The sequence below is a fragment of the Trachemys scripta genome, chromosome 4, assembly GCF_013100865.1.
Source record: "Trachemys scripta elegans isolate TJP31775 chromosome 4, CAS_Tse_1.0, whole genome shotgun sequence".
Classification (NCBI taxonomy): Eukaryota; Metazoa; Chordata; order Testudines; family Emydidae; genus Trachemys; species Trachemys scripta.
This window is the reverse complement of record NC_048301.1, coordinates 27,040,825-27,068,104: the sequence shown is the minus strand read 5'-3', so window position 1 is coordinate 27,068,104 and position 27,280 is coordinate 27,040,825. Positions and strand designations below refer to the sequence as shown.

At 38.9% G+C, this 27,280-nt stretch overlaps 2 protein-coding genes across 9 annotated transcripts in view; one reads left to right on the top strand and one right to left on the bottom strand.

The window, feature by feature from the left end:
- ATG2B (autophagy related 2B) overlaps positions 1 to 21,727 on the bottom strand; it is a 76,826-nt gene extending 55,099 nt beyond the window's left edge. For all 3 annotated transcript variants that reach the window (XM_034768016.1, XM_034768018.1, XM_034768017.1), the window contains exons 1-8: positions 21,225 to 21,727; positions 16,726 to 16,888; positions 11,449 to 11,601; positions 10,596 to 10,698; positions 8,783 to 8,945; positions 8,026 to 8,205; positions 1,776 to 1,872; positions 563 to 745 (exon numbers count right to left, since the gene is read on the bottom strand). In XM_034768016.1, coding sequence (XP_034623907.1) covers positions 563 to 745; positions 1,776 to 1,872; positions 8,026 to 8,205; positions 8,783 to 8,945; positions 10,596 to 10,698; positions 11,449 to 11,601; positions 16,726 to 16,888; positions 21,225 to 21,386 — 1,204 coding nt within the window. In that variant the 5' untranslated portion in view covers positions 21,387 to 21,727. The remainder of the gene's footprint in view (positions 1 to 562; positions 746 to 1,775; positions 1,873 to 8,025; positions 8,206 to 8,782; positions 8,946 to 10,595; positions 10,699 to 11,448; positions 11,602 to 16,725; positions 16,889 to 21,224) is intronic.
- A 40-nt stretch (positions 21,728 to 21,767) lies between these two features.
- GSKIP (GSK3B interacting protein) lies at positions 21,768 to 27,280 on the top strand. 6 transcript variants are annotated; one of them, XM_034768021.1, is made up of 4 exons: positions 21,789 to 21,891; positions 22,593 to 22,624; positions 23,021 to 23,279; positions 25,083 to 27,280. In XM_034768021.1, exons 3-4 carry the CDS (start codon positions 23,022 to 23,024, stop codon positions 25,242 to 25,244), a joined length of 420 nt encoding a protein of 139 aa, XP_034623912.1. In that variant the 5' UTR covers positions 21,789 to 21,891; positions 22,593 to 22,624; position 23,021; the 3' UTR covers positions 25,245 to 27,280. The 6 variants fall into 6 exon arrangements, with proteins under 6 accessions (XP_034623910.1, XP_034623912.1, XP_034623914.1 ...); XM_034768022.1 differs by lacking the exon at positions 21,789 to 21,891 and adding an exon at positions 21,898 to 22,192; XM_034768019.1 differs by lacking the exon at positions 22,593 to 22,624 and having other exon boundaries at positions 21,768 to 21,891.

Below are 27,280 nucleotides of genomic sequence, written 5' to 3'. Positions count from 1 at the left end.
ATTAAAAGTAAAGCAGTTCACATTTAATATAAACAATCATAAAATAAATTATATAAGAACAGATAAAATAATAGATTACTGTAAACCTTTGTTAATGGAGCTGTACTAATCTAATTATTGACATCTTTCAGATTCCAGGTTTCTTCTCCTTGAAATTCCTGTCTTAAATCCAAATACATTCCTCCAGTACATGCATGTTTAAACTAGGTTTTATAATAGAAAACCAAAAGAAAGTTTTATAGTATTCTATATTTTACTTAGTTCCTTCAAACATTAGTTCTGAAAGGGATCTTACAGACCTAGTGTCTGTTTCGTTGTGTATTAGTGTCCAAACTATTAAATGCCCCAAATGAACTATGACTTCAGTCTGGGCTGGTAACATGAATAGGCCTTATATCCTGATTTAAGGGTACAATTAGTGATAGACAATAAGTCTATAAAGGTCACTGTTATTTTGCCCTTCTGAAAGATCAAGAGTGCTTTAGCACTGTACATTAAAAATTATTTTGCATGACATTGATGCTAGGCTGTCTGACATACTGGCATCATGTTTCATACTCACCACGGCTAGAAGGTGTTCTGGTGGTCTCTGTCTCATAAAAGCTCTGCTCAGATGATGCTCCTGCTGACAAAGATTCTTTTCTTAAGTAACGCTTCAGCTCCATCTGAATCCGATACTCATCCTCCTGTTGCATTGGTCGGTTCTTTCTATCTTTATTTGACAATTCTATCCTGCTGGGGCTCTCTGTATTCAAACAGAAGAAATGGAAACACAATTTGTATTTCCTTTCCATTCCACCATGGAAAACTTCAACAACTAGTCAGAAAACTGACTGACATTTTATGAACTTAACTTCCATTTTCACTTCTCCAAATACAAACCAGCATGGAAAACTAACTCCTTTTCCTTCTGTATTATTACGCCCAAACCTAAGAAGAAGATTTTGGGGTTATGTAGTCAGAATAGTTACAGATTCTGTTTTTAAAAGTTCTAGTCCATGTTGGCTTTAGAGAATTATGGAACATCATCTATAATTTACATTATAACACGAATTGGCCCCATTTAATCAATGGAATAGGAAAATATTTCCAACATTCTTCCAAGGATTTTAAAATCATTACCTAAATTGACATAATAATCGAATTTGCAGCCTTGGGAATATATCTAGTTATACACTTGATCCAGTTAAATAAGTTTTATTATCTTATACACTAGGATTCCAAAAAGGATTATACATTTATATGAACAACGGGAGCATCCATAGTTATATTAGGTCTGGTCTACACTACAGACCTATATCAACATGAAAAATCCACAGCGCTAAACCCCCTCCTCCTGCGTAGACAGCGTTATGTTGGCGGAAGAGCTTCTGCGGCACAGCTGCATCAGTGCAGCTGGACTTGATGGACACCACTCTGGTCCAAATTATACCAAACAAAACTGTTTCACGGTTATGTTGTCCTTTTCTCCCTCCACCACTCCTCTTCCCTGGACATTTGATTGTATTCTCCACCTGTTAGTGCAGCAGAAACTAAGATTTCAAGCTCTTTTTAAAGAGGCTATTACATATGTGTACACCATATAGAACAATGAAGCCTGGAGACCTGATTGCGGCCTGTAGGTCTTATCTTTATGCAAATAGATAATAAATATTAATAATCTGGTATAGTAATCACTATGTACTTAATCCAGGGACTTGCTTATTGTGCAAGCTTTCTTTACTGCTTTCTATCTCATCAAATACACATTTAATATTAATATAATGTTTACTTGCCTGGTCCAGCAATGGCTGCTAACATGTCCAATAGAAGATGTACCTGCCTTGGTGACAGGAATAGGTGTATAGAGTCTATCTCCCCATCTACATCCAACTTAAAAAAAAAAAAAAAAATTATAAATTCTTAGAACAAAGACATGTCCCTTAAGCTTCCCCAAACAACTATAAGTCACTAGATAGTATACAGCATCACTCTATAGCAGTGGCTCTCAACCTTTCCAGACTACTATACCCCTTTCAGAAGTCTGATTTGTCTGGCATACCATCAAGTTTCACCTCACTTAAAAACTATTTGCTTACAAAATAAGAGTACACTATTACTGAAAAACGGCTTACTTTCTTATTTTTACCATATAATTATAAAATAAATCAACTGGAATATAAATATTGTACTTACATTTCAGTGTATAATATATAGAGCAGTACTGACTTCACTAGTGCTTTTTATGTAGCCTGTTATAAAACTAGGCAAATATCTAGATGAGTTGATGTACACCCAGAAGACCTCGGTGTACCCCCAGGGGTACACGTACTCCTGGTTGAGAACCACTGCTTTGTAGGGCAAGTGAACTAAAGTCCTTATTCTCCTTCTTTCACTCTCTCCTCTGCCACCACCTCCTTGTTGCTTTTAAGTGAACTGCAGGTTATATCTGGAAGCTTTGAAGGATACAGTCTTCCTGCAACATCTGGGATTGAACCTTCATATTCTTCCAATTGGGAACAGCCTGAAATTTAGCTGTACAGTTGCTTCCAACTTTGGATTTCATAGCAGTTCTATGAAACATTGCTACTGTGCCAATGACTATTTATTTTGTTATGCTATACACAAAACAAACAAAACCACACAAAAAACATCCCATCCCATCTCCTAGAACTGGAAGGTCACCGAGTCCAGACCCCTGCCTTCACTAGCAGGACGAAGTACTGATTTTGCCCCAGATCCCTAAGTGGCCCCCTCAAGGATTGAACTCACAACCCTGGGTTTAGCAGACCAATGCTCAAACCACTGAGCTACCCCTCCCCCCTGCACCCTTGGAAGAAAATCCAGGATCTTTATTAAGCAGTTAGCAATTTTGTTTCTTTAAAACACTTGCATGTAATTAATGGCACCAACATAAGGCTTATTTTATGTACTACATACAGAATAGTGAAACTTACACCTTATGTGATACATTTCCTTAAAAATTCAAATAATATTTACATAAATACTAGCCTATTATACAAAATTACTGATTTTCTTAAATAATGTTGGGTTATACCTAAGATTTATTATAAATTGTAACAGTAACAAAACAAGGAAATTAAACTATTTCTCTCCAGACCACTAGATAGCACCATAAACTGAGCTTGTTCCCAATGTTTGCTGTAGGATTACTCCCTTAGGGTTCATACAGATTTAGGGTCCAATTCTAAAACCCCTTACACTCTCACTTGTTGCTCCACTGTCAAGTGTTATATGTTGGAGAAAAGATTTGCTGGAGCAAGTAGTCTTCATGAAAGATGTCCTGTGATAGGGAGTACCACAACTAACATTTACAAAAGAGATAACATTACTGTAGACACATGACAAGTTTCTTTCTATAGTTGCTACAGTTCATACACATATTTGATATTTTTGTTAAAAATAAAAAATAAATATTGTCAATTACAGTTCATTAATAATTTCTTCTCTCTCTTTCAGCTTTCTAAATACTTATTAATGACATACACCAATGCTCATGCGAAGTCCTCACATAACTAAAGGACATAAAGCAACTAACCAATTACAATTATTTGTACAATGGTGTGAAAGTCAGGGACCAAACACACCATGTGAGAACAGGAGGTTTAACTCCCACCTCCTAAATAAGCAGTTAAATCACCTGATTGTATGCAAAGCTATTGTACTGTACAAATATAATGGGAACAGTCTTTATGAAAGATTGTAATGTTCTGAACTTTATGGTCATTGGCCTTGTCTACACTGGAGGGGGTGGGGGGGAAATCTATCTTAGTTACGCAACTTCAGCTATGTGAATAACGTAGCTGAAGTCAACATACTTAGACTGAGTCAACTGCTGCTGTTCCCCCATCGACTCCACCTGTCTCTCTCATGGCAGTGGAGTACAGGAGTCAACAGGAGGGTGCTTGGGGATCAATCGTTGCCCGCCAATGCGGTGGGTAGTGTAGACATACCCATTATGAGATATGTATGCAGACCCTGGTTATGTATGTATATATATGTGTATATAGGAAATTGTAACTATAGGGCAACAGTGCAGTGAAGGAGAGTGGGAGGGCACCTCCCAAGAGTCATTTACACAATACAAGAGTAGACCATTAGAGTTAATGGAAAGACATTGAAACATCCTTGCTTCAACACAAGAGGGAATTTTCCCCACTCTCAGGGCTTGTCTACACTTGAAACACTACAGTAGCGTAGCTGCAGCAATGATTCTCCCATAGAATCATAGAATATCAGGGTTGGAAGAGACCTCAGGAGGTCATCTAGTCCAACCCCCTGCTCAAAGCAGGACCAATCCCCAACTAAATCATCACAGCCAGGGCTTTGTCAACCCTGACCTTAAAACCCTCTAAGGAAGGAGATTCCACCACCTCCCTAGGTAACCCATTCCAGTGCTTCACCACCCTCCCAGTGAAATAGTTTTTCCTAATATCCATCAGCATAGGCAATCCACCTCCCTGAGAGGCTGTAGCTAGGTTGACAGAAGAATTCTTCCGTTGATTTAGCACTTTCTACAGAGGAACTTAGGACGGTTTAAGTACGCTGTTCAGTGATATACATTCAGGGATATACATTTTTCACACCCTTGAGTGATATAAGCGATAGCTCAGTGGTTTGAGCATTGGCCTCTTAAACCCAGGGTTGTGAGTTCAATCCTTGAGGGGGCCACTTAGAGATCTGGGGCAAAATCAGTACTTGGTCCTGCTAGTGAAGGCAGGGGACTGGACTTGATGACCTTCCAGGGTCCCTTCCAGTTTTACGAGATAGGTATATCTCCATATATTATTTATTATTATATTAATTAAGACAACCTAATTTTCTAGTACAGCTCAGTCAACATGCCAGGAGAGAAAAATAAAAAGAGAGAAAAGCCTTTTTAAAAGGATGCTTAAAACTGAAGTTTTCATCCCCAGAAACTGAGTGACAGTCACTTAGCGGGTGCTGTCTATGAAATACTGGATCTCTTTTATGGCATGGAGTACACCAGAACAGTGTTCAAAGGCAACAGCTATTTTACATTAGAACAGGGATTTTATCTAAATGTAGAAGTGTAAAGCCTGAAGTTTGAGTCTTTATGTTTATTTACTATGTAACTTGTATATGTTTTCTCTTTCTTACTTTATCATCTTTGAATCTGTGATTTCTACTAAATAACATTTTGTTTATTTTACCCCAAGCAGGTCTCTGCAGCACAAACTGTGGTGTGTATTTATATCTGCTACTGTATTTTCCACTCCATGCATCTGATGAAGTGGGTTCTAGCCCACGAAAGCTTAGGCCCAAATAAATTTGTTAGTCTCTAAAGGGTATGTCTTCACTACCGGCCAGATCAGCAGGCAGCGATTGATTCAGCGGGGATCGATTTATCGCGTCTAGTCTAGACGCAATAAATCGATCCCTGAGCACTCTCCTGTCGACTCCTGTACTCCAGCTCAGCGAGAGTCACAGGCAGAGACGACGGGGGAACGGCAGCAGTCGACTCACCGTAGTGAAGACACCACGGTAAGTAGCTCTAAGTACATCGACTTCAGCTACGTTATTCATGTAGCTGTAGTTGCGTAACTTAGATCGATCCCCCGCCCAGTGTAGGCCAGGCCTAAAGTGCCACAAGGGTTCCTCGTTGTTTTTGTGGGGAGTATGTGCACCAAAGATGTCTGCGGGGGGGGATGGGTGGAGGGGGTGGGAGAGGGGCTGGATTTCACACCTTCGGAGCTGAAGAACCAGAGAGGAAAAGTCTGAGGGTCTGGTAGTTACGAACTCATAGTGGATGAATTTAGGGAGACCTGGGATTCAAAGGGCTGTTGGGGTCACCCTGCAAGGAGTAACTAGGCTGGTGAAAGCCAGAACTTTATGCTTGTGGGCAGGCTGCTAGAATTAGGGCTCTGAACCAAAGCAGCACAGCATAAATCACCTAAGGTAACAAGGCAGGCAGTGACCAAACCCCTTACTGGTCATGGGGACCCCCAAAACATTACGATTGGCTCCTACTGCCTTTTCCTTTCCTTGGGAAAACTGGAAAGAAGATTCAAATTATTAAATTGTGCTAGCACTTGAAATTAAATTAAATTCCGTTCATTCCTGAGAGGGTTAAAATCTGGATAGATTTAATGTAAACACCTTATTTATATAAAGAAGCCAGACCATACATCAGGAGGAAATCTTGGACTAGACTGTATGTTTTGAAGAAGAAAACCAATTGCACATTCTGTATACTTTTTCTCTATTTCTATGAATATATATAATCTATTTAATGAATTAACCAAAATCAAAACTGAGCTCACTTTTTAATTTTGCACACCATGTAACATGTATAGTGTTCACTGACTGGTGTTAAAATGTATTTTGTATACAGTTAATGCAAAAAGATGAAGTCAGTATTCAAAATCAGTAACAGAATGTGATTAGACTTAAAAATCACAATACCATTTACGACACCAACTGATTTGTTCAGTGTTTCTCCCACTACAATGCCCAACACTGCACAAAGCATGCCAGAAATGTTACACTGTGTTCTATTTACGGCATTGGACAGATCATCAAATAGAAGTGCAACACAGAGTCCTATACGGAGATCTTGAACTAAAGAGGTTTTTTTCCTGCCACCTTTAAATAAACGTAATGATTGACAGTAGGAAATCTTTTGATCTTTAAAAGGGTTGCAGAAAAGCACTTAGCTATTAGTAAATCTAGAACTGATAACCACAGAGCTTTTAATATCTTATAATAATTTGTTTCTCTATTTCACACACTGCATTTTTATGGTATCTTCCTTTTCAGCAAATGTTGCCACAAGGACTTTATGTCAAGAATTTTTCTTGAATGAAAAAATACAAAAAAAGTTCTAAAAAAATCAACCGGCAACTGCAGGATATGTAACAAAGTTCCCCACTGTAGTGGAAACCATATTGAGTAATTTCTGATTTCTGTATTTTATATGTATTCTTTGTTTCAATTAATTGTATTTTCAATTTAAATTTTAAAATAATTTCTATCATTTACCATTTGTGTGCAGGTATCAGAGCACATTATAAACCACAAATGTGAGTACACTTCATTGAAGATGATTTCAAAGCCAATTTTATTATTGAAGTTAATAGGAATATTCATGTGAATAAAGTTTATACTTGCCTAAGTGCTTGTAGGATCAGGGCCTTATATTTTCAATACTTCTGTTTTGTCTCCAGAAGTTTTGGAAAATTCAAATAAAATACCTTACCAGTAGTGACATTTTACTTTAAAAAACAGCATTATAATTTAATTCACTGTAGATTTTAATCTAAAATTTCAATAGCATAAATTTTCAAATTAGTTTTACAAAGCAAGCCTCAACCGGATTTAAATCAATAATTTTTTTTTTTAATTTCAAAATGAGGAGGCTACAATACACAGAGCAAAAAAATAATGGGTAGCAACAGGACTTTTCATGAAAACAAAGCAATTCTCTCAGGAATTACTGCAATACATAGAATTCAAGCTGTCTCTAAGATACACTGCACCTTGTTTAAGAAACAGACATCACTGTATTGTCTGTACTTTTGAAAGTAATTTAAATGAGATCACAAAATGATTTATCATAGCTTCTTTTACATTTTGCTTTGGTAGAAGTTGTGAGTAGGGCACGAAAATGGTCAACATGCCTGTCTACCAAAGAAAATGAGACCCCCCCCAAAATCATATTGGGACAAATTCTGCACTCAGTTATGAGTGTGCAACTCCCCTGATAAGTGTGCACTTGAGAACAGAGCAAATCTGCCCATGGTGTTTAGACATGCATTTCCATGCATTCCACAATGTATTCTCAGCACTCTAGGACCTTGTTGGTTAAAGAAAAGATGTTCTAACAAGGGTTATTGCCTTACCTTTAAATGCAGATAAATTAAAATAAAATTAGCAAAATTAAACATAGCCCAAACCAATTTTTTTTCCTTAAAACTCTCAAAACTTTTGCAGTAGGCAAAAACCAAAACCAAATAGCTACTTGACTGTGTCCAGGTAGTTAAAGAATATAAAACTACAGCTAACCTTAGCTCCAGGAAGTACTTCATGTTGCTTTAATGTAAGGCTCAACTTCATTTTACCAATCAGCCTACTAATCTGCACAGGGTCAGAAGGAGCAACTTCTGGCAAGTTTCTGGTTAACTGTGGATGTGGCTCATACACAATTTTTGGGTTCCAGCTAGGGGAAAGCTTTGGTTCCGCTGCCTTTAAAATGCAAGGGGAAAAAGAGGCAATTAGCATGCATCCTAGTATGTGTCAGAAAGTATACATATATAAGTCCGATAAATCTACACTACAAGTAAACGATAAACAGTTTCACATAAAAGCAAATTTGACATCTGTATTAAACATATTTACTAGCAAATTTTAAATAAACAGGTATCAAACGGCACTCAGAATCTTGTGGCATCAGGAAGTGATGGAATTTTTCTTTGAATAGTAAATTATGGAGAGAAGTCTCTCTCCACAGATTAAGGTTGCAGTGAGATTCCAGTACTGTATGCCCTATTTTTAGTCTTCTATAATTTTGCTCTTCAGACCTCACCATCTCCACTCTTACATAATATAAGTGATTGACAAAAAATTCACAAGGGTTGCTGGGCTCAGAAGTTTGAGAACCACTAATGTAAATGAGTTAAGAGTGCAATGGGCTACCTAAACATTGTTCCAAGAAGAGGTTCGAGTCCTTTGTACTTCAATATTAGGCTTATATGTACATTACAATACAATACATTTTATCCTTCATCAATTCTACATATTTATATGATTTATTTATTTTTACCAACGGTGTAGCTGAACACACTGGAGAGGACTTTGCTGACGCTGGAAACTCATCCCAGAAGAGAGAGACACCTGAGAGCTGAAGTAACTTGTGAGCAAAAGCTGTGGGCTGATGTACATTAATTCCAGAGCATTCATCAGCAGTTTCATCACAGTACATAGTTCTGGGAGACAAAAGCAGGGAAATAAGCATGGTAGGGATGGCAAGCACACGTTTACCTTCTATTGTGCCATTTAGCCTATAGTTCATGTTTATATATGCTTTCCCTACATAGATTATTTACAAGGACATTGACTGATGTGAAAGGACAAACCACCACTTTCTATGAATGGGTGGAAATCTAGTAATAACAGTTGCGCTATACGTTTGAAGTCAATGTGTCCTAATATGAGATCCTACTATTTACTGTTTAATCATATCTCAAAGTGAAGAAGTTTGCCCTATATTACTGTTTTTGTTTGTTTACATTAAGACATCTGTAACTGCGTTCTAGTCTCATGACTAAAGTACGGTTTTGGAATGGATAAATCTACAACATATATATTTTATATAATCTTAAAGAACTACTTGGATGGAACACTTTCCTTTACGTCAATCATTTCTGTTTAATAAATTAACAGAAATTAAGTTATGCCTAGGACATCCCCAAAATTCACCCTTCTAAATTTTCTGAAATGTTATCTATTAAAATACCGCTAAATTGTGTAAATAGAAGAACAGTAGAAATTTTAAGAAATATAATTTACAATGGGGCACACATAATTTTATCTTAACTAAAATAACTCAAACAGCACCACTCTGTTATAACACTTGAATTAGATGTTCTCTCTTCAAAATAGTTTGCGTAAGGGTAGCTTTTAATGTACAGGGGATTTTTAAGGGGGAAAAGGGGGGGGGAGTGCAGGGGTTCAGATACACATGTCTACTGACCAGTTCTCTCTTGAACTGAACTCAGCAACTGGAACAAAGATTTTTTTGTTATTTTTTTAAGAACGAACTATAATTCATCCACATTTTTGTGTATGTAAAAACATTATTTTGTAGTGATTTTAATATTCTGCAAGATACTTTAGTTTTCATCATGGCACCAACTAAAATGAGCTTATTAGTCAAATAAGCTAAATAAATACCTTAAGAACATCCACAATTCACATGTTTCAATTATTTATACAATTGGCTTTACACTGTATGTGGGTTCTTCTAGCAGGTCACGCAAAAGCTAGATTTCTACTGATCTGGTACATTAGTACTTTTGCAGGATTAAGGCTTTTTTCCTAAATGTAGAATTGTGAGGTCAGGTTTTCAAAAGTGCTCAGTATCCACAACTGGGGCCAGATTTTTCTAAAGGATTAAGCTCCAATTCAGTCACCTAAATGGAGTGGCCCAATTTAACAATGAGAGCTGTTGGGTGTTGACCATTTAAGAAAATCTAGTCACTCATTTAGGGCATGTCTACACAGAAAACAAAACAAACAAACAAACAAAAACCCTGCAGCAGCAAGTCTCGGAGCCCAGGTCAACTGATTCAGGTTCACGGTGCTCACGCTGCAGTGTTAAAAATTGCAGTATAGACATTCGGGCTTGGGCTGAAGCCTGGGTTCTGTGACACTCCCCCCTCGCTGGGTCTCAGAACACAAGCTCCAACCCAAGCCTGAAATCTACAGTGCTCTTTTTACCCCTGAAGCATAAGCTTTGGACTACAGAACTATACTATGTGAGGAGATGTGTGCCTGTGTGTAAATCTGTGGATATAAAGGTAAGAGCCATCCAGTTTCTTTTTTTTTTTTTAATGTTGATTTTAAGCAACACTTACTTCTCAATTCGGATTTCAAGTGCAGACCCACTTTTAGAATTTTCCAGCACATGTTCAATTCTCAAAACAGTATCTAAAAAGGTAACTTTCACTCTTCTTAGAACTGAAGCGAGGAAACCAGAAGACAATACAGTTACACCATGACCATTTAAAATCAGTCAGACACACTGATGACTTAATATATGAATAAAAAGATCAATTCTTCTTTGTTGATTGAAAGCTAATATTTATTTCATTGTTAGAAGTTATTTATAATCCTAATACAATATCACAATTCCAAATGAGAATCTAGTTTTCTATCAGTAAGTCTTAGCTTCTTCCAGTTGGACATTCAAAAAATGTAAAGCAATCTGAAGAAGATGCAGTTTTGAAATTTCAAAACTGCATCCAATGCCTTCTTATGTTAAGTCTGATTCTTCAAATAAAAACATGAACTGGTCAGAAGACTGTTCTACCAGATTTTTCCTCCTAGGGCTACTAACACCAATGCTGATCCAATTGTCACATGATGTGCTAAATCAGCACTGCCAGAACCAAGACATTCTGCCAGTCAGTTCTGTCAATGAAAGGAATTATCCAAATTTATACTGGTATGATTGAGAGAATTTGGCTCTAATGAACAGCTGAATCAGCACACTACAGGAACAGATTTTTGGGGTGGTTTTTTTTGTTTTTTACTACTGTGGTTTTACTTCCTGGCTCTCTCCTCCTGTTTTTACTGTTAGAAGGTAAAAAGTTGAGAGAGAAGAGAAGCAGTTGCAAGTGAGCTCTCATTTTGTAATATCATGGCATGGTGTAGACTAACATAATGTAACTTCAGATGTTAATTCACAAGTGCATAGTAGAGTCATACCTGTTTCAATAGTTTCTGCAAACTTCTCAAGCCCTTCGAAAGGTTGAGACCCTTCTCCTTGTTCATCTGTCAGTTTTTGGCTAAGACATTCTTTTGCAAGTTGCATACTACTGGTCATAAAACTTGACCAATACATAGGCTCTGAACCAGATGCTGTAGAATAAGACAAAATTCTTAAATACATTTGGCCATAAATGTAAAACCAACAAAGCCAAAGCAAACAAATGATATGTTTGGTATATCTAGACAAAGGTCTGGTCTATACACAAGCAGCACCAGTTTAATTACATGTCTGATTTTAAACAAGTAGTTAAACTGGTGCAAACCCCTGCATGGACACACTCAAATCAATTTAAAAATGGGTTCTTTCTTTTTAGCTTCTGTTGGTAAGTTTATAGGTACAAGATAAATCAATATAACCAGTTTTAAACCAGTGTAAGTGGGGCCACTGAAGGGTTGGCACTGGTTGAACTAAATCAGTTTTTAAAACAGATTTTTAATTACACTGGTGTGACTTCTGTAGGCAAGACTAGGCATAGACAAGGCCTAAGAAAAAATGTTGTTCTTTAAATGGAGTTAGCTTCCTTAAGGTAGCTGTAATTGAAGATGACTTCCGGGTATTAGGGAAGAGCACCAATTTTTAGTTACATTGTGGTAGCAACCAAAAACGTACCAGATTCTGTCCACATCTATAGGAAGACCATCTCTACCTTGAGGCAGCTAACCAGATTTGAAAAGTATCAGAGGGGTAGCTGTGTTAGTCTGGATCTGTAAAAGCAGCAAAGAGTCCTATGGCACCTTATAGACTAACAGATGACATCCGACAAAGTGGGTACTCACCCACGAAAGGTCATGCTCCAATACATCTGTTAGTCTATAAAGGTGCCACAGGACTCTTTGCTGCTTTTACAGATTTGAAAAATCACTCAACCACTCAGTCCTCAGCTAGCCTAGGATTTAAGGTGTGATTTTAGCACATTAGCTAGTACACGCTAATAGCATGTTTAAAAAGTCTAGCTAGACCAGGCACAGTGCCCTCAACATGTGCTAAACTTGTCAAGTTAAACACTAAGGGGGAACCTAGAATTTGACTCGACCAGTTTGCCCTGTGTTAAAAGCAATGTGTCTCATCTACACTAGACTTTTAAAATGTGCTAACATCACATCTTTAAATGCTAGTCTAGACAAGGTCTTAGACGCTGTTTGACATCTTTACAAACACGTTAGTTGATATAGGTCAATCCTAGGCCTACTAGCTGCCAGATAACACAATTGATGGTCATCTCTAACAGCTAACTTGATAATAGTAGGACGTTTGCTCATATTCAAAGTGTAGTTTAGACAAGGCACATCAATTAATTTGAGGTAAAAGCTCCACTGTAGACAAGCCCAACAGAGGCTAACAACAGTAAAGATACTAAACTGCATCCATGTTAGGACCTCAGTGGTGTTTCAGATGGGATTAGCTACCTCAAGGTAGATAGATCTCTTTTTAAAAAATCCCTACACCAGGTATTAATCTTGTGGCTGTAGCTGCTTGGTGACGATATTTCTTTCCTACATGCTCCATTTTTAAACAATTAGTGACCGCAAAGGACAGCCATACATCCATGCAAAAAAGTAAAATAAAGCTCATTGACAACAGGGGAGAGGGAAAGCATGACCAGTGAAAAATTCCTTCCTGAACCCCACAAAAACAGTGATCAGCCATTTATAAGTAAAGAGCTAGTACAAAGAATAATGTATTACTTTTCACATACTTATTCATAATATTAGACGCCAGCACCAAACTGAAGGCCATTCCTCCTATTTATTACTGCCTATTATTACCATTCTTTTTAAGATAATATCTTCTTAGATGGACATTAGCAAGTAAAATTAGCCTAAGATTTAAGTTCTATTACAATAAATTAGAATGAAACATAGAACAACAAAAATATATGTGATTTAAAAAAAAACCTATTCAAATAGGACTTTCAAAGATAAAAAAAATGTTCTTATGTCTTTTGTCACTTCTTTATGATGTTTAAAGGCAGCATAAAAGTATTTATCTTATCTTTTCTTTATCAAAATTCAGATCCTGAGCAGGGTAAAAGACACTGTGGCCTGTTCTATACTATAAAAATTAAAACAGTTTAAACCCTTAGGATGTTTGTATAAAAATATGTATCCACAAACAAAAATGCCCCAAATAGTTCACACGTGGTTAATAATGCATTAGAACAGACTACTTTTCAGCATATTTAATAACAAGTTAAAGCCTAACCAGTCTAGTTTGAACTAGGTTAGTGCCAGCGTGGACACAGACAAGCTGGACGGTTCTACCAGTCCCTCAAACACTGTTCTGAAGAAGACTTCTGCGTACTAGGGCAATGGTTCTCAATCAGGGGCATGTGTACTCTGGGGGTACACATAGGTCATCCAGGGGGTACATCAACTCATCTAGATAGTTGCTTAGTTTTACAATAGGCTACATAAAAAGCACTAGCAAAGTCAGTACAAACTAAAATTTCATACAGATAATTACTTGTTTTTATGGTTCTACATACTATACACGGAAATGTAAATACAATATTTATATTCCAATTGATTTATTTTATAATTACACCTCTACCCCGATATAACGCTGTCCTCAGGAGCCAAAAAAATCTTACTGCGTTGTAGGTGAAACCGCATTATATCGAACTTGCTTTGATCCGCTGAGGTGCGCAGCCCCGCCCCCCCGGAGCGCTGCTTTACCACGTTATATCTGAATTCATGTTATATCGGGTCACGTTATATCGGGGTAGAGGTGTATATGTTAAAAATGAGAAAGTAAGCAATTTATCAGAAATAGTGTGCTGTGACACTTTTGCATTTTTTTTTGTAAGCAAGTATTTTTTAAGTGAACTGAAACTTGGGGGTACACAAGACAAATCAGACTTCTGAAATGGGTACAGTAGTCTGGAAAGTTGAGAGCCACTGTACTAGGGCACAGCACCAAAGGGCTTGTCTACATGAACACCTGGTTCACAGCAAGCTGGGATGTAAATCTATCCCATACTAGGCTACCACGAATTAAGGTCCTTGCAGACCCTGTTGTCAAGCTCTAAAAGCTCCCTAGTGCACACTGATCCACTCCAATTTCAAAGCAGGACAGATCAAACCCACTAGGGAACCTTTAGTGCACAGCAGCAGGGTCCACATGGACAGTGAGCATGTAGCAAATGAGAGTGGAGTAGATTTACACCCAGCTAGTTGCAAACTAAGTGTTTGTGGTAGCCACCAAAATGTGCTTTGTATGCTGGCAGGCCAGATGCCAGGCATTAGCTAAGAACTGACAACCCTGGGGAAACCAGAACAAGTCACCTGTACGTTAGTTTTGCTCAAAACAGGTATTAGTCTTATCAGAATGTATTTTGTGTGTTTAGACTATTAAATACTTGTAAGTTGCTACATGCATTAATCTTACTTGCAATGTCTGTATTCCATGCTATAAGAAAATATGTAAGTTTTGCTTTATAACTTTGAAAATGCTTGCTCTGAACTTGTGAATTCAGGCATGGGAATTGTCCAGCTGCCTCCTGGGTCCACCCTGAAAGACACTTAGAATTGGTAGATCACTACAACTCTGTCACTCTAAGGGTTTAGATGCTAACTCATTTGTGTGTATATGTTTGCTCACTTTAACCTGTAAATAATTCATTTCTGTTTCCTAGTTAATAAATCTTGAGAGTTTATTACAGGATTGGCTACAGGCTGTGTCTTTGGTGTAAAATCTACAGTACCAATTGATCCGGGTAGGTGACTGGTCTCGTGGGACTGGAATCAACCTGAATGTGGTGTGATTTTTGGTGTAAGTGACCATTTATCCATTTATTAAGTCCAGTTTGCTTGGGGTGCAAGATAGACTGGAGAGTCTAAGGGGCCTGTCTGTGACTCCATGGTAAGACGGTTATAGATATCCAGGAGTTCACATTTGTTACTGACTTGGTGAAATTTAATTATAGATCACGGTTTGGGGTGTCTGCCCTGTTTTTAACAGTCTGCCCTGAGGTAAGCACTCATGGTTGTGAGCCACTCTAGATAGCATGACAGTGCTTTTCCACAAAGAGCCTGAAAGAACCCTGTAGCAGGATGGCTCACCCCTTTAAGGGTTGGAGGCCAGGGGGCAGCCAACCCTAGTTACTAAGGAGGGACATCTGAGCAGGGATCAGCTGATTTCCCTAAAGAGCAGCAAGAAGCTGTAGAGAGGAGATTCTCAGGGAGACCAAAGGTGGAGTACAGAAGCTGCTGGGAGCAAACAGACTCCAGTAGAGAAAGTTGGGGAGTGAGTCTGCAGGCAAGGAAAGCCTGGGAGTGACCTGATAAGGGGTAAACAAATGGATTTGCAAACTTTATTTTGAATGTTTGCTAACTTAAACCAGAACCCAAGAAGGGGTGAAAATGGATACAAGGGTTTGTGAGTTACTGAAGACCCATGAAGGGGGAAACTGAGGGAGTGGGGACCCACTTGCAGGGCCACCCAGAGGCCACAAGAGGACATATGTGAAGCAGCCACCCAATGACAAACCCACAGGAAACAGTATCACTATCTCTCCTCATAATAAGTCTATGCCATTGCAGCATCCTCCAGCCATGAGCAGTAATCAGTTCCCATCCAGTCAAGTTCAGCTATCTACTCAAACTGGCCAGTAGGAGCTATTGTATAATAGATAACTAATAAAGCACTCTCTTCCATCCACAATTTAATGGGCCACCTATACAATACAGCTTGCCCAGATAGCACAAATGAAACAAAATACAAACTTGTGGTCCTCACACGGCAGCATACCACCAGTCCCAATTAAGGTCTCTAGAGAATTTTCCTATGACTCAAAAATAAGCAGAAGCAAAAATATGGGAGCATGGCTGTTTGATTATAAAATGTTAGAGACTAAACGGACACATATGAGGAAACATTACTTTAGTAATTTTAGAAATTACATCTATGTAAATGTGGAAGCAAAGACATAGAACTTCAAAATATTATAGACTTAAATGAAGTAAACTGCTGACTTATTGAAGAATACTTGATAATTATTGTATTCTCTTTTTCGAAGATAGATATGTTAAACAAATAGTGCCCAGGCACAAATGTTTATCCTGTACATGTAATGTTATCAAAAAAATTAAATAAAAAACACAGAACCAGTTGAAGCAAAACTGCCTGTATAATCTCAAACATTTGAATATTAGAATTCTCCTAATTTATCAGTGTAAAACACTGAGCCAAATAAGATAATGCAATAAACCTACCAAGACGAGGCCTTGGCCTGAAGACCATCTCTAATCCTTTCACTTCTAGTGCACAGTTATCCTGTAGCAATGACCCCCATGGAACAGACAGAGAAATTGATTGGATAAACCCTTCAGTGACTTCCAGAGGTGCATCTGCTGATTCCAGAATCTCATTAAGACACTAAAAGTAGAGAATCCAAAATTACGCTCATATTAACAGAAGCAAAACATTTAAGATATGTTAAAAGGAATTAAATTAATATATTTAAAAAGCTGGAAGTTATCCTCTACTTGGGTTCTGTCAATGATGCATGCTAATTAAGCACTAAACTTTTAATCTAATACAGTTCCAGCTGTGGTTTTTCTTATGATCTATACTACTGAACTGTTCATAAATTTCCATATGTTGCTAACAGAAATATTATAGTATCAGATCTTAAAGTGTTATCACAAAAATAAAAATTAATTACAGTTATAGGAGAGGCCAGAATAGTAAATTAGTAAACTAGTACTTGGTCCTGCTAGTGAAGGCAGGGGACTGGACTCGATGACCTTTCAGGGTCCCTTCAGTTCTATGAAATAAGTATATCTCCATATATTATTATATTATTATTAAATGGATAAAAACAGTTTGTTCATTGTGAAAAGAATCTTTGATTAGGACACAAGCCAAACAACTAAATTTGATATAATGCTCATTGTATACTTGTCTGACTGTGACAACTGAGACAAAAAGATTTATTTCTATTGTACTGCATGTAAAGAGTCTCACTGACTTTAACAAGAGTTGAATCAGACCCTGAAACAGTTCTGGAAAGAAACAATTTGATTTATCATATGTATATGACTGATTACAGTTCAATGCAGTTAAACCTTTTTCGCTAATAAAAAATAATGCAGTAACTGTAGACATCAATCAACAATGCGAAATGTTTCAAGTAGCAGAAGTATCAGCAGAAAAATATTAGTGTAGATTAGTTAAAACTTGTTGCTAAAACAAAAATGAGCTATACATTCAAACTGTGGTATTTCACATGTATTTGAGCTATATGTATGGACATTTCTATATATGAACATTAATAAAATCTAGCATATCAAAACAAATTTTGAATAAGTCTGGCCTCAGATCTCTTTTTACAAACTACATACAGGGAAACAGAAAGGAAAATTTATTGTTATCTTTCCAACTATTTTAAGCAAACTATAAGAAAAAATACAAGTGCATGTTTATTACAGTTAAATGGCATTAATAAAAGATAAAGATCTGTTTAGCAAGTGAATGACTAAAAAGTATTTAAAATAAAATTGTAAAACTCCACACATCTACACCAACTGCTGGTTTGATCCTACATCACTGAGGAATTTCCACTGGAGTCAATGAAAATTCAGGACATGGAAAGGCTTTGCGGGGTTAACATCGGAAGCAGCAGAGAAATCAATCATTAAGCCTATTTATCTATTCAATCACAAATATTGTGGGCTAAATTCTGACCTGCATTAGACAGTGCAACCCTCTTGAGGTCAAAGGGGTTGAACAAGTATAGTGGAGGCCAGAATGTCCCTCTGTATACTGTAAACACCAAGACAATGGTGTATATATTATGTATGTTAAAATATTTTTAAAAAGTTAAATGAAACTAGTAGATGAAAATCAACAGTTCAAAACAGAACAAAAATGAGAAAATAATTAAGGTTAAAACTACAGCCTCCTTGAGGACATGTAGACAGCAGGTTTAAAGTGACTTAAAAAAAAAAAAAAAGCAGCTGTAGCACTTTCGCAACACCTGTTTTTGCAATCTTTCTGTCATGCATGAGTGAGCCATATCTAAAGAGCATTAGCTACTCACTAATTTATAGGCCAGAAAACACTGCCCAGAAAAAAAAAAAAGTTTCTCCGAACTGGAAAATGAACATTATATGCAAATTTTACAAACTTTCTTTAGTACAAGCACTTTACGTAAATTGCAAGGGTTCATAATGTTTATCTTTCAAGTCTAGTGAAACTAGCAAAGATTGTTTTAATATCCACTAGAGGGCACTGAAATCTTATCAAAACATTAAGTCTGCCCACCTATTACACAAAAACAGCTGCCCCACAGGACCAAATGAAGAAATTAATATTTTGCATTTACAAAGTGTCTTTTATCTAGGGCATCTCAGAAGTCCTTTACATAAAACACTTACAACACTACTACTATAATATCTATTTTACAGAATAAGACCCCAAGTCTGCATGCTTTACTTTACTACTGGCAAAGTTTAGTGGTAGTTTACTACTAGTAAAGTTAAGCACACATGTTTACAGGATTGAGGGCTTAAACAAACAAACAAACCAAGGCCTACAACCCAGATTTCACATAAAAGAATTCTGGAATCATGGCATCACATTGCAGCCTATGAGACTGACCCATGGCCTTCCTCGCTGGTGAAGGGCAGTTAAGAGTTCTGGGGCCACATATTTACAGACCTCAACAACTCTCTTGAAGAGAGAAGCTTACGACCTTTGCAACATCAAAAAAAGGCATATTCAGATCTGTAATTTGACACAATATACCACCAAATGTCTAATTTCCCATTCCTGAGCAAAGTGATTGAATAGCTTGCAAAATATCAACTCCAAGAACACCTGACCTCTACTACTATTTTGGAACCTGCTCAGCTGGACTTTATACCAGAATATGGTACAGAAACAATTTATGTTTTCTTGGTAGTTGGACAGTCTGTTCATAGCCCTGGACAGCTAGCAAACAGTCATATTCATGCTACTAGACCTCCCTAGTATCTCATACAGTCAGCCACTGAGAACAGTCTAGATCCATCCTCTTTGGAACCCCCGTTCAGGTAGTTGAAAGCAGCTATCAAATCCCCCCCTCATTCTTCTCTTCTGCAGACTAAACAATCCCAGTTCCCGCCCCAGCCTCTCCTCATAAGACATGTGCTCCAGCCTCCTAATCATTTTTGTTGCCCTCCACTGGACTCTTTCCAATTTTTCCACATCCTTCTTGTAGTGTGGGGCCCAAAACTAGACACACTACTCCAGATGAGGCCTTACCAATGTCGAATAGAGGGGAATGATCACGTCCCTCGATCTGCTGGCAACGCCCCTACTTATACAGCCCAAAATGCCGTTAGCCTTCTTGGCAACAAGGGCACACTGTTAACTCATATCCAGTTTCCCGTGCACTGTAATCCCCAGGTCCTTCTCTGCAGAACTGCTGCCTAGCCATTCGGTCCCTAGTCTGTAGCAGTGCATGGGATTCTTCCACCCTAAGTGCAGGACTCTGCACTTGTCCTTGTTGAACCTCATCAGATTTTTTTTGGCCCAATCCTCTAATTTGTCTAGGTCTCTCTGTATCCTATCCCTACCCTCTAGTGTATCTACCACTCCTCCCAGTTTAGTGTCATCTGCAAACTTGCTGAGGGTGCAGTCCACTCCATCCTCCAGATCATTAATGAATTAATTGAACAAACCGGCCCCAGAACCGACCCTTGGGGCACTCCGCTTGATACCGGCTGCCAACTAGACATGGAGCCATTGATCACTCATGGAATGCCATTGAGCCCGACGATCTAGCCAGCTTTCTATCCACCTTGTTCAGTGAAGGTGGATAGAAAACAGTGAACTTGTTCAGTGAAGAATAAACTGATACCCTATCAGTCAAGCCACATATAGTCAAAATGATGCTCAGCCTTAAAAACCTCCCTGATAATGGAGACCAAATATCAACAGCTCCTAGAAATACCTCCTTCTTCTGACTGCTGGCCAAGAGACTGCCAAATATTAATAGATACAGACCCAGCCATAAAGATTCATGTTGTTGTGACTGCCAGGCTGGATTATTGCAAAACTATATCTGGGAATGAATATGCAAGGCCTGAGAAAAATCAGTTTGGTTCAGAATGTGGCAGTCCATGGGATAAACAACATCACCAGAGGAAGATCCTCCCACTCCCCCTGCTTCTGTCATTGACTCTCAACCAAATGCTGGGTCCATCTCTAGGCCAGGGAGCTATTTTTTAAAGCTCTCAGTGGTCTGGGTTTGAGCTACCACTTCTCTCTCCACTACCAGGTCCTTCCATGACAACAGAGCTTCCTCTATTCAAGAACAGTGGAGCTGTCCATAAAGCCACAAAAGAGTTGGAGATGGAGCATTTTTAGCAATCTCCCTTCCGAAGAACTGATTGGCCAGCTATCTTGCCATCTTGAAGCCATGCTCAAGAGCCATCTCTTTGCCTTTGCTTTCAAACAACATTTTTAAAAGCACCCAAACCCCACTCAGTGTTACTGCACATGGGGAGGGCAGGAAAACCAACTGCACCAAACTGTCTATTTATTTTATTGCAAGATGTTCAGACACTATGGCGACAAGTACAATAGTTCCCTATTTAAAATATTAGACTTAACTTTTATTTTTTAAGGCAAAATTGTGATTTAAAAATAAAACAGCTGGCACACGAAGAAGGGGAGGGGCTTGGGGCTGATCCCTCAGGAGCAGCAGGGACAGCACCTCTCTTACCCATTTATCCAGAGGGACCTGCGCCAAAGAGCCGGTGCCCTGGTACAGATCCAAGCTGAGCTGCTCCAGACTGAGTTTCTCCTGCAGGAAGTGGCCCAAGTACCTCTGCAGCAGGTACCTGCAGGCCCTTTTCTTGATGGACTCTGAGAAAGGCCAAGGCATGGTGGCGGGGGGTTGTCACTGGGCTGGAAAGAGGGGGCTAATCGGCTAGGGCGATGGGGGGCGGGGAGCTGCCGGGCTCGAGTCAGCTCTGCTAGGGAAAGGGCTCCCTACGGTCCCCGGCCCCCCACTCGCACCCCGTGGGGCCGGACCCCGCACCCTCAGGGGGAGAAAGCAGTGACGGGTAGCTCCATCCTCACTGAGCCGTCGCCGCCATCTTCTCAGCGCCCTGGGATGCGGGGGGGCGGCTGGTGACTTAGGGGCTCTACCGCGGGGCGCGCGCGCGCTGCCACTTGGCTTCGATCCGCTCAGCGGACCCGCCGCCTCCTACGAGCCTCTACTGTCCAGCACCGAGCGACAGTGACGCCAGCTGACGTTCAAGCGGAAGTGAAGTCACAGAGAGGGGCGGAAGTGAAGGGGCGGGCATGAGGTGGAAGTCGGAGTGGGTGGCAAAGCTCCTCCTCAGCGGCCGCAGAAGACGGACGAGAGGCGCGTTTGCGGCGGACAGGTGACTGGGCTGGTCCTGGCCTGCGGCACGGGGGAGTAGCTGAAGAGGCGGCGGCTCTAGGGCCCGTCCCGCCGCTGTGTTAAGGGTCTTTTCCCCCCGTATTAAGCCCAGGGTGGAGCTAATGAGGCTTCGCTGCCCGATTCTCCTGCGCGCTGTGCGGCTGCCACCGCGGTGACTGCGCTGCAGGCCCTTCTCCAGGGAGCGGCGGGGCTGCCTGCTGCGAGCTGCTCTTCCGGCCCCTTCTCGTCTGTGCCTCTAGCCCCAGGGAGTTACCAGGAGCGGGGTCGTTCTCGAGCGTGAGGTGCCGTGCTGCACTGGGCGTGCGCGGGTGGTCTCAAGCCCTCTCGGCTGTGGGGTGTGTTACGGTGCTCTGGGAGCTCCCTGCCCCGAGGACAGACTGGGGCTTGGAAAGGGGGGTTGCGTTGCTTTTCATCTTGCATGACTTGCATTTTAGGACTAACGTAGAAAACGTGCCCGTGTGTTCAGCCTTTTTGTGTGTCAACGCATGCTACTGACCTTAGTATTAACAAACAGGTACAGAGAGAGGCTGAACGAATTGACTTTCATTACAGGCAAACAGCCCGTTTTACTAAATAGCTCCTTTAAATATTAGTGACTTTCACTCCAAGAGTTTGAGCTTTCCTTTGACTCAGTAGTTTCCCCTTTCGTCTCTCTTCCCCTTCTTGCACCTACTGATGCAGACATCAATTCTTGACTCGTTGGGGACCAGCAGGTGAGTTGTTTAGGACTGACTCATAACAGGTTATTGTAAAGCAATGTCCGTTGCTTGTGCGTTAAGAACACTGCATGCTGTGCTTATAAAATATAGATGTGTGCATTATCACTTGCTTTAATACCATAGCTGTTTATTCACAGAACTGTGAGTTTGTTTTGCTGAAACATGGTGGTTAATACCCTGTCTTTTGAGACACCTCCAATAAAACAAAAATTCTGGTTGGTCTTCTAGTAGCCCTACAGGGCCCATATCTTCCTTTGTTTTTGAATGACATTGAATTCATCTTAAAATAGTTCTTTCTGTTGGGAAAAAAATCTGCTGTTTTATACCATTGATCTTGCATAATAAGCATTTGTGGCCATATAAAATTGAATATGGTGTTTCCATACACAGAATGGAGACTGATTACAATCCCATGGAGTTGTCCAGTAACACAGGGTTTGAAGAAGATTCTGAATTTAAGGACATTGAAGGAACAGATGTGAAGGATATGAGACTAGAGGCGGAAGCTGTTGTGAATGATGTTCTGTTTGCTGTCAGCAACATGTTTGTCTCAAAAAACCTTCCATGTGCAGAGGATGTGGCGTATATCAATGTGGAGACAAGGGAAAGAAACAGATATTGCCTGGAGCTCACAGAAGCAGGACTTAGGGTAACTTACTTATCCTTTATAAAGCTTCTTTGTTTACAGTAAATAATAATTGGAAGATATCTAGTAAAAAATTTCAGTTGTCATCAAAGCAGCATAGGCTCTTTTCTTTATTGAATATTTCATACTTCAAAATTCAGCTAGTATGCCATTTCAATTAAACCCCAAAAGGGGAGGATTTAACACACTTGTTTTGCCAAAGTGCATCTTACATGCATGGAAAAATGTTAAATTAGAACTGATGCAATGACCACTATTTGAAGTAAAGCTCTGTATGTTGTAACAGTGTTTATGCCCTGCATAACTGGGGTATGGTATACAATTTTTATTTTTCTGTGCATGGCTTTATCTATGTTTCACTAACACAGGCTGATAACAGTAACTGGTGCTAAAGTGAGGCATTAGATAAAGATAGGAAATTTTGGTACTTTTAAAAAAATAATTTTCTGACAAAATGGCACAACTCTGGAAACTAAGAGCTGAGGCTTGTGGTATCCTTGACATGTGCTCTTAGCCAAAGTAGAGGGTACATTTTTGGCATCCTGTTTAATGAAGTGAGGTAATGGCCATCCTCATCTGTTTTCTCCAATGCCTTTAGTCTAATAACACAACAGAGTTAACCTAGATTATGAAAGCAGGTATTTATCAGAAACATCTACAAAATGATAAAGATGGAAGTAGATAATTGAAATGTTTGGTGTTACAGGTGACTTTTTTTTTTTTACTGTAGTTCTTCAATCTTCTAGTCCACAGTTGTCTGAGAAAAGTGCACCACAATTGAAGAAGGCTTTAAAAAAAAGTAGATGATGTAGTCTGATGTGGGCACAATACTATATTTTATAGAACAGACTGCTGTAATCTTTACCTTGTCTGTGACTTAATAAGAAACTAACTATTGATTTCTATGCATGCATCTCCCTTTCACACTATTTAAATTGCTTGTGCAAATACTTGTGTGGTGAAATGAGAACTTCCAGCCAAATTCAGAAGTAAGCCTCTATATTTAATGTCTTTGGTGCTCTCAGTTTTATGAGAAAAGAATATTGGAAACTCCTCTAGAGGATGAATTGTTACTAACATCTTGAGTAGGGAGGACGAAGTATAGACTTTATTGAACCAACTTCTCTTGGTAAAAGAGACAAGCTTTCGAGCTTACACAGAGCTCTTCTCTTCTTCAGGGCTTGTCGACGCTTGAAGTGCTACAGTGGCACTGCTGTACCGCTATAGGATTTCAAGTGTAGACACTACCTACATTGATGGGAGGGGTTCGCCGTCAACGTAAGTGATCCACCTCTCTGAGAGGATCCTTCTGTCAACCTAGTACTTCTACATCAGGGGTTAGGTCACCTTAACTACGTTGCTTGGGGGTATGGATTTTTCACACCCCTGAGCAACATAGATGTGTCAACCTAACTTTTTAGTGTAGACCAGACCTGAGTGTCAGTTAAATACACTTCACCTTGAATAGTCTCCTACGTTTTTAACTATTTATGCTAGACGGTCTGTTCCATCTTGTCTTTAGCTGCAACACTGAGTACCTTTTGAGACCTGAAGAGGAGCTTTGTGTAAGCTCAAAAGCTTGTCTCTTTCACCAACAAAAGATATTACTTCACCCAACTTGTCTCTGGTATCCCGGGACCAACATGATTACAACAACACTACAAAGTATAGGTTTGTCGTGTCTGGCAATCCTTCTGTGTAGCATACTAATATGTGACTAATTTTGTGATTTTTGTGGTTCCCATGATGAAATGATTAACCACAAAAAAAAAAAAAAAAAAAAAACTATTGGTCTCTTCTCAACAGGTGGTGGGTTATGCTTTTGACCAGGCTGATGATGGCTTACAAACTGCGTATCATGAGACTGTCTACTCTTTATTGGACTCTCTTAGCCCAGCATATCGTGAAGCTTTTGGAAATGCACTGCTACAGAGACTGGAAGCTTTGAAAAGGGATGGGCAATCATGATTCAGTCTGCAGTAACAAGCACATGTTGGGGAATGATTAATGATGGTGGGAATTACTGAGATTCTGCTTTCAGATATAGCCAGAAACATATATCAAGCTTCATTTCTTGTCTAAACATGTAGGTTCCTTACAATAGTAGTGACTTGTAAAATATCAGTGTTGCTATGGCTCTGCTTTGTCCATAAGGCAACTTTAAGCTATCTTGGTGGACTATAGAAGTAGTACCTTTTTTTGTTTAACTCTGCTGTAGCTCATCAGTTGAAAGTGACTTGCTTTCTACAGCATTTGAAAAAATTTGATCTCTTTGCAAAGCAATATGATCCAATATTTTATTCTAAGAAATATCTTAATTGGTACTGTTCAAAGCTTGAATGACATGTATGGAAGTAGTAATGCTTTCTTAATGTGTCTATCTGTAAACTTTAACTCCTTAAAACCAAATTTTAGCTACTTATTCTAGCTAAATTAATGGGAGCTACTTTAGTTCACTTAGAGGATATCTATTTCAGCTCAAATTTTTGTATGCAAACCTGAAAACTCTCTGCTTCATTCACAAAATATGCACCTCACAATATCATATCATTTGAACATTACTTACTCTGGGCTTGTCTGTACTTAAAATACTGCAGCCGTGCTGATGTAGCTGTGCCACTGTAGCACTTCAGAATCTCCTGTTGGAAATCCACCACCCCAAGAGGTGACAGCTAAGCTAACCGAAGAATTCTTCCATTGATCTAGTGCTGTCTACACAGGGACTTAGGTCAGTTTAAATGCACTACTCAGGGGTGTAGATTTTTGGTAGCCCTGACTGACATAGTTAAGTTGACCTGATTTCTAGTTTAGACCAGACCTTACTGTCCTTGTTGAGTTAAAAGCAATGTTCAGTATTATTCAGTGTACCCTTGTCTTCAGTAAAGAAAAGATAACCGTTAGCATATGAATGTATTATCTAAATTTGCAAATGAGCTAAGCACAGAAGTAAAGTAGGAAGAACAGGTGACATTTTTTCTTAAATATAGACCATACTAATGTTATAACTTTGGGAGGGGAGGAAGACATATTAGCCTGTTTATTATTCTAAATGTTTGTTTACATGATGTACAGAATATACTCAAGTATTTTTGCTTCAGTCTTTACTTTTTACAGTGCAGTGCTTAGGTATTCCTGTAAGGCTGCCCTTTTCCTCAATTGTACAGTGTCCTGTCCTAAAGAACAGTAAGTATATAATGTCAATGCAGTATATTGGTTTGAAACCTAAGGCTGTAGGAAATATTCAGAGATTGATATTGAATTGGGAGACAGTTATGTATTTTCTATTTTATAAAAAAATACAAAGCTCTTTATAAACTTATTGTGCTACTGTAAGTTTTCAAATGTTTGGAAGAGACTTGTATGTCTGAATGGAAGAGACTTTTTGAAAAGTATTCAGTTGGTTTAAAGCACCAGTACTATTGAACTAACATTATATGATTAAACACTTTTTTGCATTCTTATAGTATTCAGTATTTATGCATCCTTGTTTATGTAATTCTGCCTTTGTTTCTAGCATGAAACATGGGAGAATAAAGTAAATGTGAATCCAAAGAGAGGGCTTGATCATCAGCTGTTGTAAATAAACATGCTCCACTGACTTCAACAGAGCTAGACTAATTGACACCAGCTGAAGATCAGTCGCATTAATTTGAGGGACCAGTTAACAAGTTGTGTTTATTACAGTTTTGTGGCAATGATGATGTAATTATGACTGAGAAGGCACCTACAGTCAAAGCTTCTGTTTTCAAGTGTAATGTTTTTGTTTTATTATCTTCTTAGGTTGAAACATCTCATGTTAATCTTCTGTCCTACAGTTTAATATATATTTTGGTTAAAAGTATTTTCATGCTCTAAGAAAATTGTTCAACTTTTTTCCCCCCCAGATTTGTGGCATGTGCTTTAATCCTCTATGAGGAAAACGTACTTTGCCAAGTTTATGTCTAAATATCTACCCATGTAACAATGCACCTGACTAGACACTTGAATAAATGCACAAACTTATA

Coding starts and splice junctions, on each gene's coding strand:
- GSKIP (XM_034768019.1), top strand. CDS start 21,809: ATGAGGTGGAAGTCGGAGTGGGTGGCAAAGCTCCTCCTCAGCGGCCGC. Junction 21,892..23,020: donor GGCGCGTTTGCGGCGGACAG/GTGACTGGGCTG, acceptor TTCCATACACAG/AATGGAGACTGATTACAATC. Junction 23,280..25,082: donor TCACAGAAGCAGGACTTAGG/GTAACTTACTTA, acceptor TCTTCTCAACAG/GTGGTGGGTTATGCTTTTGA.